We start from the raw sequence: 14,013 nt of genomic DNA on the forward strand, positions 1-14,013 counted from the left end.
AGGGAAATGTACTTCAATCTATCTTGTTGTTGTGTTTTAATTTAGTAGCTAAGAAGAACATTCATGTGGCCCGATCATAGACCATTTTTCTATCTCTTTTAAGTTATGAATGCTAAGGTAGTCAGAATCTCATTTTTCTCTTAGAACTACACTCAGTTACTTCTGGTGTTATTTACAGTACACAAAGGACACTTTAAAAACATTGAGAGCTATTTAAATGTCAGAGGGTTTAAAATGTTCAGGGGACCAGGACCTTTTGCCTTTAGTTCACCAAATCAAAAGCCATCTTTCTGTGCAGTGACTAAAAGATGTTCCCACACGAAGGTTGCTCATGCGAAAGCTTTGAGCTAGTTTTCGTTCTTTCTTTTTTTTCCCGCCGTTAAGAATCCTTTCAGCATGCAGTTGAAAGTTTCATAGTTAGCATTTTTAAAAAACACTATCAAACTTACAGAAAAGTTGCAATACAGCACAAAAAAGCTTTTTTTCTGCAAGTTTTGAAAGTAATGTTGCTGACACGGTGTTCTCTCTCTCCCCTATGCTTTAGTGTATGTGCCCTGCCCTCACAATAAAATAATCAAAACCAGGAAATCAACATTGGTACATTACTACCATTCAATCCTCAGACCCCATTCAGATTTCTCCAATTGCTTCTATGATGTTCTTTACCACAAGAGATTTCGGTTCAGAATCACACATTGCTTTTCGTTGTCATGTCTCTTTCCTCTCCTTTAGTCTGGAACAGTGCCTCAGTCTTTCACAACCTTGAAACTTGAGGATTATAAGCTAGCTGCTTTGTAAACTATCCCTGCAAATTTGAGTTTAGTTGTTTCTTTATGGTTTGATTCGCGTTTTGCATGTGTGGCAGGAATATCACAGAAGTGATGCTGTGTTCTACTCACTATCACAAGGCACATAATTTTTGTTTGTCCCGTTACTGATGATGATCACACGTAACTTTGCTCCGTTACAGTGATATCAAGCAGGCTTTTCCATTATATAGGTGCTCTTTTCTTTCAACCTTGTAATTAATAAATATTTTTGGAGAGAAGCACTTTGAAACTATATAAATATCCCATTTGTCATCAGACTTTTAATTTATTCATTTATTAATATCAGAATGTACTCATAAATTTCTGGTTTTTTTTCAATAGGTTATAATCTAATACTATTATTATCGTTATGCTCCCTTGTCCCAGATTTGGCCAATGGAAACCCCTTCAAGATGACTGCTCTGTCCTTTTGAGATATCCTCTTCATTCTGTGAGCACTTCCTTGCTTTCTGGCACAGCAAAATGTTCCAGACTCATGTTTTCAATTCTCACGTCTTAGCCACACCAGTAGCTGGTACTACAGGTATGCGCCACCATACCTGGCTAATTTTTTTATTTCTCGTAGAGATGGGGTTTCGCCACGTTGGCCAGTCTTGTCTCAAACACTTGAGGCTGAGACGGGCCTCAAATGATCCACCTGCCTCAGCCTCCCAAAATGCTGGGATTATAGGAGTGAGCCACTATGCCCAGCTTGGAGTAAATCATTTCTTCAAGGAGCCTCATTCCTTTAAATGGAGAATAATATTTAGAAGTTAATATCTAGAAGCTATTGTAGTGTCACTGTTCCTAGGTGCTCTCGGTGAACAGGAAAAGGGACTGTATTTATGTATACCCATGTACACACATTTACATCTATATTTTATATCTTTTTTTTTTTTTGCTTTGTTGTCATCCAGGCTGGAGTGCAGTGGCACCATCATAGCTCACCGCAGCCCTGAACTTGTGAGTTCAAGTGATTCTCCTGCTTCAGCCTCCTGAGTAGCTAGGACTACAGGTGCACTTCACCACACCCTTCTAATTTTAATATTTTTTTGTAGAGACAGGGTCTCACTATGTTGTCCAGGCTAATTTTAAACTCCTGGCATCAAGCAATCCTCCTGCCTTGGCCTCCCAAAGTGCTGGGATTACAGGCATGAGCCACCTCACCTGGCCTATCTTTTTATATATAGTAGAAGCCACGAGTTCATGCTGGTACATCCACTTCCAATACAGTACCACAGGCTTCCATAATTGTAACTCCCTTCTCTGAGAGAAAAACCTGGCTCTCATATTATGTTTACTTATTTGACCAGTCCTCCATTATGTAATACAACCAGAACTATTGTTCTTGTATAAGACCTTTCATTTCAAAAAATATGAAAAAAAAAAAGAAAGAAAATTAAAACAAAAAGGGCTGGGCATGGTGGTTCATGCCTATAATCCCAGCCCTTTGGGAAGCTAAGGCAAGAGGATCCCTTGAGGCCAGGAGTTCAAGACAAGCCTGGGCAACATAGTGAGACTCTGTCACTACAAAAAACTTTAAGAGCCAGATGTGGTGGCACACACCTGTAGTCCTAGGTACTCAGTAGACTCAGGCAGGAGGACTGCTTGAGCCCAGGAGTTTAAGGTTACAGTGAGCTGTGATCATGCCACTGCTCTCAAGCTTGGGCAAAAGAGCAAAATCCTATCTCTTAAAAAAAAGTAAAACAAGGAAAGAAAAATTCCTACATGCTTCAGAGGAACACATAGAATTCAGAATTTATGTAATATATCATTCACAATGTCCAGCATACAATCCAAAATTATGTGGTCATATGAAGAAGCAGGAAAATGTGACCCATACTCAAGAGAAAAGGAAATCAATGGTAGTTGACCTCAAGATGGCATACCTAATGGAACTAGCAGACAAGAATTTTTATAAACCATAATAATTACACTTCTATAATTGAAGTTATAGAAGGAAAAGAGTGGGAGAATGGAACAGAAAAAATATTTGAAAGCATTTAGAGAAAAATGAAAAGGATGTAAAGGAAAATATGCTTTTAATTAACAAATAGAAAAGCTCAGCAGATTAATTAAAACGAACTAAATGGAAATTCTAGAACTAAAAGTTACAATATCTGAAAAAGAAAACTCATTAGATAGGCTTAACAGCAAATTAAGATGACAGAAGAAAGAGTAAATGAACTTGAAAATATGAAAATAGAAATTATTCATTCTGAATATCAGAGAAAAAAAGGTATTGTTGGGAGATAAAGCAACAATGTCTCAGGGAACTGTGGGAAAATGTTAAAAGATCTAACACATATAATTCAAGTTATAGAAGGAAAACGGGGGGAAAGGAACAGAAAAAAAATTTGAAGAAATAATGGCTGAAAATTTCTTAAGTTTGGTGAGAAACATAACTTTACAGATTTAAGAAGTTCCATGAACCCAAGTGGGATATATGCAAATAAAATTACAGCTAGGAATGTTATGGTCAAACTGCTGAAAGCCAAAAGTAAAGAGAAAAATCTTGAAAGCACTTAGAGAAAAGGAACACATTACCCATAGGAAAGCAACAACACAAGATATCACTGATTTCTCATCAGAAACAGTAGAAGACAGAAGACAGTGGAATGCCGTCTTCAAAGAGCTGGAAGAAAAAAAAAAACTGGGCCAGGTGTGGTGGTTCATGCCTCTAATACCATTTTGGGAGGCTGAGGTGAGAGGATGGCTTGAGGCCAGGAGTTCAAGATCAGCCTTGTCATCAAAGCAAGTCCCTGTCTCTAGAAAAAGAAAAAAAAAAAAAAAAACTAAGAAAAAAACCCTGTAAACCCAGAATTCTATATCTAGTAAAAATATCCTGTAAGATTGAAGACAAAGTAAAGACATTTTCAAATAAATGAAAACTAGGAAAAGTCCCTCAGATAATTGCACTGCTAAAAATGCTAAAGTTCTTTAGCCTGTAGGGAAATGATACCAGATCAGAACTCAAATATTTATGAAAAAATGAAAAGCACCAGGCCAGGCACAGTGGCTCACACCTGTAATCCTAACACTTTGGGAGGCCGGAGTGGGAGGACCACTTCAGCCCAGGAGTTTGAGACCAACCTGGGCAACATAGTGAGACCCCATCCCTCCAAAAAAAATTTTTTTTTAATTAGTCAGGCATGGTGGTGCTTCTATAGTCCCAGCTACTTGGGAGGCTGAGGTGGGAGGATTGCTTGAGCCCAGGAGGTTGAGGCTGTGGTGAACCATGATTGTGCCACTGCACTCCAGCCTGGGCAACACAGTGAGATCCTATCTCAAAAAAAAGAAAAAAGGCACCAGAAATGTTAAATATATGGGTAAATAGAAAGTACTGTGTTTTCATCTTAATCTTTAAAATACAATATGACTATTCAAAGCAAGAATTAGCATTGTAAGGTTTAAAGTATATGCAGATGTGATACATATGACAACTATAGTATAAAGCTTGGAGGATAGGAAATGGGCCTAAATGGTTGCAAGCTTTCTGCATTTTATGTGAAATGTATGATTTTAACTCTAAGAAGACTGGAAAATTAAAGATATATTTTATAGTCCCTAGAACAGGGAGAAATAGACAAATCAACAATCTCCAACAATATTTGGAGATTTTAGTACTCCTTTTTCAGCAACTAAACAACTAGTCAAAAATTAGTATATCCATAGCTCTGAATGACATTGTCAACTACCTTGATCGAATTAACATTTATTAAACAGTACACTTGAGAACTACAGAATACCTAGAAGCAGCTTCTCCACTCCTTATTGAATCTCCCCCTGGTTCTGCTCACCTGCCTCCACTCCTGCCTCCACCATGTCCATCAGGGTGACCCAGAAGTTCTACAGGGTGTCCATCTCTGGCCCCAGGACCTTCAGCAGCCACTCCTATGTGAGTAGGCCCAGTGTCTGCATCAGTTCCTCAAGCTTTTGAGCTTCTCCCAAGTAGGCAGCAGCATCAGTGTCCAGGGTGTCCTGGGTGCCAGCATGGGTCTGGGTGGAGGCTATGGCCGAGATGGTGGTTATAGGAGGCATCACAGCCATCACGGTCAACCAGAGCCTGCTGAGCCCTCTTAAGTTGGAGGTGGACCCCAACATCCAGGCTGTGTGCACTGAGGAGAAGGAGCAGATCAAGACCCTCAACAAGTTTGCCTCCTTCATCACAGTTCCTGAAGCAGCAGAACAAGATGCTGGGGACCAGGTAGAGCCTCCTGCAGCAGCAGAAGATGACTTGGAGCAGCAAGGACAACATATCCAAGAGCTACATCAACAACCTTTCGTGGCAGCCAGACACTCTGGGCCAGGAGAAGCTGAAGCTGGAGGCAGATCTTGGCAACATGCAGGGGCTGGTGGAGGACTTCAAGAACAATTCGAGGATGAGATCAGTAAGTGTACAGAGATGGAGAATTAAACTGTCCTTATCAAGAAGGATGTCGATGAGGCATAGATGAACAGGGTAGAGCTGGAGTCTCACCTGGATGGCAAGCTGGTAAGATCAGCTTCCTCAGGCAGCTGTATGAAGAGGAGATCCGGGAGCTGCAGTCCCAGATCTCGGACACATCTGTGGGGCTGTCCATGGACAACACCCACTCTCTGGACACGGATGGCGTCATTGCTGAGGTCGAGGCCCAGTATGAGGAGATCGCCAACTGCAGCTGGGCCAAGGCTGACAGCATGCACCAGATCAAATATGGGCTGCAGACCCTGGCTGGGAAGCACCAGGATGACCTGCGTTGTACAAAGACAGATATCTCCAAGATAAACTGGAACATCAGCCGGCTCCAATCTGAGACTGAGGGCCTCAAAGACCAGAGGGCTTCCCTGGAGGCCGCCATTGTGGATGTGTGGGGAGCGGTCCGTTAAGGATGCCAATGTCAAGGGGTCCAAGCTGGAGGCTGCCCTACAGCGGGCCAAGCAGGACGTGGCGCATCAGCTGCACAAGTACTAGGACATTGACCCTGGACATTGAGATCACCGCCTACAGGAAGCTGCTGGAGGGTGAGAAGAGCCAGCTGAAGTCTGGGATGCAGAGCATGAGTATCCATATGAAGACCACCAGGGTGGTCTGAGCTCAGCCTACAGGGGCCTTACAAGCACTGGCCTCAGCTACAGCTTGGGATCCAGCTTTGGCTATGGCAGGGGCTCCAGCTCCTTCAGCTGCGCCCGCTTCTCCAGGGCCGTAGTTGTGAAGAAGATCGAGACCGCGATGGGAAGCTGGTGTCCCAGTCCTCTGAAGTCCTGCCCAGGTGAACGGCCACAGCAGCCCCACCCAGCCTACCCCCTCCTGTGGCTTCCCCAGAGCCTGTGGAGGAGGCCGCTGTGCAGGGGAGTATAGGGAACAGGAGACCCACCTGAGGCTCAGCCCTAACCCTCAGCCCAGGGGGAGTTTACTGCCTGGGGTACCCCCCTTGCCCATGACTCCAGTTACAAAACAATTACATCACTTTTTCTTCCTCCTAAATAAAGCCTGAGCTAGATCTGCAAAACAAAACAAAACCAACAAAAAACAGAACACACATACATCTCAACTACACATGGCACATTCACCTAAAACACAAGTCTTAATCCTTTTAAAAGGACTACAGTCATACAGACTGTGTTCTCTGACTGACTGTAGTGCAATGGAATTTGACTTCAATAACAAGTTAGCTAAAGAATTCCCAAATTCCCCCAAATATCTGGAAGTTAAACACTTATAAATAACCAGTGGATCAAAGAAGTCACAAGGGAAATTATAACTGAATTATAATTAAAATAAAACATCAGCGTTTATGAGATGCAGCTAAAGCAATGCTTGCAGGAAAACTTATAGCTTTAAATGTTTATAATTAGAAAAGAAGAAAGGAATAAAGTCAGTCACTAAAATTTCACCTTAAGAGGGCAGAAACAGCAAGTTAAGCCCAAAGTAGAAGGAAGATGCACTTTTGAACAAGTTCTAGTTTCACTGTATTGAAACTAGATGTATGCCTCCTACCTTATAACCCAGTAATTCCACACCTAGATATTGATTCAAGAGACATGAAAGCATATGACCACAGAAATACTTGTGCAAGGATGATCATACTGCAGTCTAATCATGAGAAAAACAAACATATCCCAGTTGAGGGACATTCTACAAAATACCTGACCAGTACTTAAAACTGTTAAGATCATCAAAACAAGGAAAGTCTGAGAAACTGTTCCAACCAAGAGGAACCTAAGGAGACAAGACGACTAAATGTAATGTGGGATCCTGGAAGGGATCCTGCAACAGTAAAAGGACATTAGATGAAAACTAAGGAAATCTGAATACTTAGATAGTAATAATGTAAGAATATATGTTCATTAATTATAAGAGATGTACCATACTAATGTAAGATGTTAATAATAGGGGAAATTGTGTGTGGGGTATATGGGAACTCTCTGTGCTATCTTTGTAATTTTTCCATAAATTTAAAACTACTCTAAATTTAAAAGTTTATTATTTTAAAAAAGAATATCATAGTAGTTTGACTTAAAATAGCCCAAACTGGAAACAGTCTAGGTGTCCATCAATAAGAGAATGGATAAACAAACTGGGATATTCATATGGAATACTACTTAGCAATATAAAAGAATGAACTACGGATAAACACCACAGAATGGATGTATCTCAAAACATTATGTTGAGTGAAAGAAGCCTCAGGCAAAATAATGTATACCATATGTCTGTGTGATTCTGTTTTTATGAAGTTCTAAAATAGGCTAAACTAATCTATGGTGGAAAAAGTCAAAACAGTAGTTGTCTCTGGAGTATGTGGGTGGGAATTGACTAGTAAGAGATGTGAGGGAGCTTTTCTGGGATGATGCTAATGTTCTGTATCTTGATAGGGGTTTGTATTACATGAGGATATGCATTTTTAAAAACTTATAGAATGTTACACCTAAGATCTATGCTTATCACTGTATGTAAAATTTACCTTTTAAAATCTTATAAACAGATACTGAATTTTAGTTAATAATAATCATGCTGAAATGTTAGGACTGAGGTAGACTGATATCTGCAACTTATTTTGAAATGCATCAAAAAAGCTGGATCGATGAATGGATTGAGTGATGAATGGGTGGAAAGATATGTGATATTGCTGCAAATGACATGATTTTATTCTTTTTAATGGCTGATTGGTATTTCATTTTATACATATTTACCACTTTTAACTGTTTTTTTTTCTGTGTGTTCAACAGTGTTCATAATAAAAAATGGGGCAAGAATAAAGAATATATGAAATTATTTCTAATGGGAGCCACTTTTTGCATATTATTCTTGGTGTAAGTAGATCTCTGGCAGACGGTTCTTAGAGTAACGTTGCTGCATCAATATTTTCTTTTCATTCTCCTTGAAAGGCTTTTAAGCAGAGTATAGAGAAAGAGCAGTCTTGCCCTGAAAGAGGAATTCTGCTGCTAAGTTTTCTGAAATGATATCCCTTATTAAATTTAAAATGCTCAAACCTGTAGAAATGTACCCTAAGTAGCTAATATTTATAACCTCTTTCTTTTCAGATATACAAACAAATGTGGAACTCAAAAGCACTCAGGAGCAGTCTGTGCCCACAGGTAACATCGGGTCTTTCCTCTCTGGAAATATACCTTTACTAAAAATACCAAAGAAAGAAGATCATGCTTATTCTGGTTGCAGTAAAAATGCTATGGAAATATGTGTGTGTTTTTTTTAATATGGTTGTCTCTTGCTGATGAAAAAAGAACTCATCCGTTTAGATCATGTAAGTTCTTTAGCATCTTAGGGCCAAACACACGCTATCTAATGTTGATCACTGTTTGTTTGTTTTTAATTTTTCAGCTGATTGCTCTGAAGACAGTTTTTGTTGAATAATATAGTAGCTTGTATTTGAACAACTTGCGATTTTTACTCTAGAACAGTGGTCTGCAAACTTTTTTGTAAAGGACCAGATAGTAAATACTTAGACTTTGCAGGCTACATATGGTCTCTGTCACATATTATTTTTTGTATGTCTTACAACCCTTAAAAAATGGAAAAACCATTCCTACCTCCTGCGCTCACACAGAAGCAGGCTATGGTCAGACTTGTGTCTCAGGCCATGGTTTACTGATCCCTGCTCTAGAATAAATTATAAACATTTATAATAATTTATTTCCTGAAAATAACTTCTGCATTCCCTCATCGATTAACTCACTGTGTGAATCAAAGCTTACATTGTATTACAAAATTTAATTTATCACTGAAATGCCTTTTTGTGTTACTGTAAGTTGTAATCACATCTTTTTTTTTTTTTTTTTGAGATGGAATTTCACTCTTGTTGCCTAGCCTGGAGTGCAATGGCGTGATCGCGGCTCACCGCAACCTCCGCCTTCCGGGTTCAAGCGATTCTCCTACCTCAGCCTCCCAAGTAGTTGAGATTACAGGCATGCGCCACCATGCCTGGCTACTTTTGTATTTTTAGTAGAAACGGGGTTTCACCATGTTGGTCAGGCTGGTCTCGAACTCCCAACCTCAGGTGATCCACCTGCCTCGGCCTCCCAAAGTGCTGGGATTATAAGTATGAGCCATTGCGCCCGGCCAATCACATCTTTTAATTGAACCTAAAGCTCATATTAATTGTTTAGGTGTCCACTGTATTTTAGTCATTTCAGGCTTGAGAAAAGTGAACCATTGTTTAGTATGGTGTCTTAGAGTTTGCAGAGTATACATTATAATATGCAGAAATTAGAAACTTTAGATATTCATAAATCAAACACTGAGTCCATGGTGATCACATTTTCAGGGGCTCCTAGTGATGGGTTTTGTGAGACGTGTTTCTCTTTCGCTTCCGCCGGTTTGGTCGTGGCTCTGCAGAAAGGAGTGCCACTGTAGAGCTTCTAGTTACCTCCTTATTTCAACCCAGCCTCAGTGCCACGGGAGTCAGTGTCTGACTATTTTTTGTGTTAATGGGAACTCAGTAAATATTTTATTGAAGATTGGGAAGGAGTTAGATAAAAAGAGGGTAACTTTTTAGTTCATTTCTTCTGCTATCCTCTTTTTGTTAAGCTACTATGCTTATATGTGAAACTAATTCTAGTTACATCGTTCCTTTTTCTTCTAGTACTATCAATATTTATTATACTTTCTCTTAAACTTATTTTGTAACAAGTTTGCTATTTATTTAAGCATGCTTTTATTATGTCTGCTCCCTTTCACTTATGAACTTTCATAACACTTTGTATTTCCTTTATTTAATCCCTTGTCTGAGCCTACCGTGTGTTAGAGTTGTGGGCTTCTTTTATCTGTGTCTCAAAGTATGAGCTCCTTGAAGACATAATGACTTATTCACATCGGTAGCCTTGTCAACGTTTAGTAAATGTTCAAACAAATAAAGAAACTTGGGGTCCAATATGTTTTCCACAGAATCACATTTATAATGTGAACAGAAGGGAAAAACAGAATTTGGCATACAGAAAGCTTACAGATCTTCCTCCTAGGAAAGCATCTTTCCCAAATTAGGTTATGCCAGTGTTTGCAGGCTTAGTATTTCTGGTCATTGCTTTGTCATAAATAGCAATGGCATCCTACTGAATGTCGTGAGATATACCAATGGAGAGAGAATTTTTCTCCAGAAGGAACCTGAGTGCCCTTTAACTCAGATGAAAGAAATATTCAAGAAAGTTGTGTGTATTCAGAGGGTACATGAACCCTGGGCATATTTCTTTTTCTTTTCTTTTCTTTTTTTTTTGAGATGAAGTCTTACTCTGTCACCCAGGCTGGAGTGCAGTGGCGCTATCTTGGCTCTCTGCAACCTCCACCTCCCAAGTTCAAGTGATTCTCCTGCCTCAGCCTCCCGAGTAGCTGGTATTACAGGCACACACCTCCATGCCCAACTAATTTTTGTATTTTTAGTAGAGATGGGGTTTCACCATGTTGGCCAGGCTGGTCTCGAACTCCTGACCTCAGGTGATCTGCCCACCTCGGCCTCCCAAAGTGCTGGAATTACAGGCGTGAGCCACTGTGAACCCTGGGCATATTTCTAAACCTCAAGAGTTTTCATGTATATATCCCTTTTGGGTATGTGTGAGGGGGTACTGTCACTAAAGGATTGTGTGAGGCTGAAAGTTAATTGGAGGTCTACTTAATACATATTTATAAAAATCCTTTAACATTGAACCACATACTTAAAACTCCTTTTATCTTTTAGAAAGTCCAGCAGTTTTGAATGACTACAGTTTAACCAAATCTCATGAAATGGAAAATGTGGACAGTGGAGAAGGCCCAGCCAATGAAGACGAAGACATAGGAGGTGAGCCGTAGTGTACAGACTAAACACTGATGGCTGTAGATATTGCTAAGGCTTAGTGTGGAGAGGAAATCAGCTCTCCAGGGAAAACTTGCATTTGTGGGTTTGGTTAGGAGTGATTCTGTTTTGCTAATTTCACAAATATTTGCATTTCATAGTTGTACGTTATCAGCAAATTTTGAGAATTTAAGGTGCTTATCCAGAGTTCCAATTGTATTAACTTTACCTAAAACATAATGTTTATTTTACTATTTTCCATTATAAAAGTAATACGTGTTTATTGTAGAAAGTTTCTCTGGGGTGTTTTCTGACACCAACAAACCAATTTTCCAGTTCTCCAGACAATGACTTGGTGTCCAACAATTCAATTCAATTTTTTTTTTTTGAGGTGAAGTCTCACTGTCACCCAGGCCAGAGTGTGGTGGCGCAATCTCTGCTCACTGCAGCCTCCGCCTCCCACGTTTTAGTGAGTCTCCTGCCTCAGCCTCCCAAATAGCTGAGATTACAGGCACCCACCACCACGCCCAGCTAATTTTTGTATTTTTTTAGTAGAGACAGGGTTTTACCATGTTGGCCAGGCTGGCCAGGAGCTCCTGACCTCAAGTGATCGCCAAACTCAGCCTTCCAAAGTACTGGGATTATAGGCATGAACCACCATGCCTAGCCCAATTCAATTCAATTCTGATTCTAATTCCTGATGTTTGCGTAGACCCCACAGGTTACAGGCTCAGTTCCACAATACTGCACAGTACTCTCTCCACTTCAGACACCAGTCTCAAGTACCAGGTCCCCAGATTACCTGCACTTCTGTCTGGCTTAGCTACAAAATCGGGGACTCCCCTCCACATGTTTAATAATTTGCTAGGATGACTCAACAGGACTTGTTACATAACTCATTTATTCATTCCTTTACTCTCAGCTACTTTCCCTCCTTCTTACTGTCTATGCCCAAACTTTCCCACCTTTGGGAGGAACATTAGGTTTAGCCACTGTGCTGGTCTACATCATAGGCGGCAATACTAGTCTAGCAAGTACCTCTCCCTCAGTCAACTCCCATACATACAGGGTAGGGTTACAAAGGTACAGAACTAGTGGGCTATTTCTACCACTGGCCAATATATCTGCATTCAATATTAACCTCAATTTTGCCAGATGGGGTAAAGGCATAGCCTGCCTCGTCAGGCCCTTAGGAATTCTGACATGAAGGTTTAAAGCTATAGTTACAGTTTCTTGCTTTGGGAATCATCTCTGTTTCTGGCATTTGTAGGTTGCAGTGCTGGTCTTGCAACCACTGCATCTGATAGGAAAGAGAAAGCTGATGTGACGATGTACGGAAGGAAAAAAAGAATAGTCATCACACCAATATCCTCCTCTTTGGCAAGAATTGTATAGTCATATTAGCATCCTCCCCCACCTCCTCTTCCCAATCCACCAGAAAAACAGAGGAATCTACCTAATGGGAACACTCCCTTAGCTCATCTGAGAGTGACCTCACACTTGTGCACATGCATAAACCAACCCTTCATGCCTATACCTCACCCTATTTTAGACAGTGTTTCAATTGGTCCAATTCTCTATCAAACTATTACTCTGAGGAGGATAGCTCTTTGCCCATTGTTTGACATTATGGGCTGTAAGTAGAGTGCTGCTTAGTGTGAAGAAATGTGGCTCAGCCGTTCAAATTGGTGCAATATCTTCTGTTCCGGTTCTTTGATGGTACTGACCATTTGTGTCTACCACCAGATAAGCAAAGCCCCATCCAGAGTCAGTGTTTATCCCTGTCAAAACCTGTAATCCCAGCACTTTGAGAGACTGAAGCAGGAGGATCTCTTGAGCTCAGAAATTCGGCCCAGCCTGGGCAACATGGTGAAGCCCCATCTCTATTAAAAAAAATAATTATAATAATAATACAAATATATTAGCCGGGGTGGTGGTGTGTACCTGTAGTCCCAGCTACTTGGGAGGCTAAGGCTGAAGGATCACTTGAGCCTGGGAGGTTGAGGCTGCAATGAGCTGTGATCCCGCCACTGCACTCCAGCCTGGGCAATAGAATGAGATCCTGTCTCAAAAGAACAACAACAGGCAGGCCATAGTGACTCACACCTGTAATCCCAGCACTTTGGGAGGCTGAGGCGAGTGGATCGTTTGAAGTTGGGAGTTCGAGACCAGCCTGACCAACTGGTGAAACCCCGTCTCTGCTAAAAATACAAAAATTTGCCAGGTGTGGTGGTACTCACCTGTAATCCCAGCTACTGGGGAGGCTGAGGCAGGAGAATTGCTTGAACCTGGGAGGTGGAAGTTGCAGTGAGCCGAGATTGCACCAGTGCGCTCCAGCTTGGGCGACACAGTGAGACTCCATCTCAAAAAAAGAACAAAAACAAAAATGATTTGTAGCCTTTGGGACTACCAGCATTGGCTCTTCAATGCAATCCACTTGCCAACTATGTGTGGGGTCTTCCCCCTGGGGAATCTTCCCCATAGTCATCTACAGTAACTGTCTCTCTTATTGGCAGACAGAATAGTTTGTTGCTGTTTTGTGCCTCAGGGGGTCCTAGAGAAATATGTCCAAATTCAGCCCATCTTCTGCAGTGGCTGTAGCACCCCACAACCTGTCTACTCATTTCATGGACCCACATGCTTACCTCAAACAAGCACACTGTGATACTTACTAATTGGTTCTGATCAGCTTCCAAGTCTGGAAGGGGGGTCTTTTGCTGAGCATTGACATCGCCTACTTTAATGCACTCCTCAAATTCCTATAGTGATTTTCATAGGGCTTTGTCCCATATGAGAGTCCCTTTAATATGCCAAGTTTCCGTTGCATTCTTGCCTTACCACATGGACAGGCTGTTGGCCATTGCCCATGAATCAGAAACTGAAACATATGGGCATGTATCACTGTTCAGTTCTTCCATCACTTTTAGGAAAACAACAGA

General features: G+C 40.9%; 1 protein-coding gene across 1 annotated transcript in view; it reads left to right on the forward strand.

Moving 5' to 3' along the window:
- IKZF3 (IKAROS family zinc finger 3) overlaps nucleotides 1–14,013 on the forward strand; it is a 97,297-nt gene that overhangs the window by 20,523 nt on the left and 62,761 nt on the right. Inside the window, exons 2-3 of the mRNA XM_033183167.1 lie at nucleotides 8,334–8,387; nucleotides 10,979–11,080. Coding sequence (XP_033039058.1) covers nucleotides 8,334–8,387; nucleotides 10,979–11,080 — 156 coding nt within the window. The remainder of the gene's footprint in view (nucleotides 1–8,333; nucleotides 8,388–10,978; nucleotides 11,081–14,013) is intronic.

Source organism: Trachypithecus francoisi, unplaced genomic scaffold, assembly GCF_009764315.1.
Source record: "Trachypithecus francoisi isolate TF-2019V2 unplaced genomic scaffold, Tfra_2.0 Lachesis_group20, whole genome shotgun sequence".
NCBI classification, from domain to species: domain Eukaryota; kingdom Metazoa; phylum Chordata; class Mammalia; order Primates; family Cercopithecidae; genus Trachypithecus; species Trachypithecus francoisi.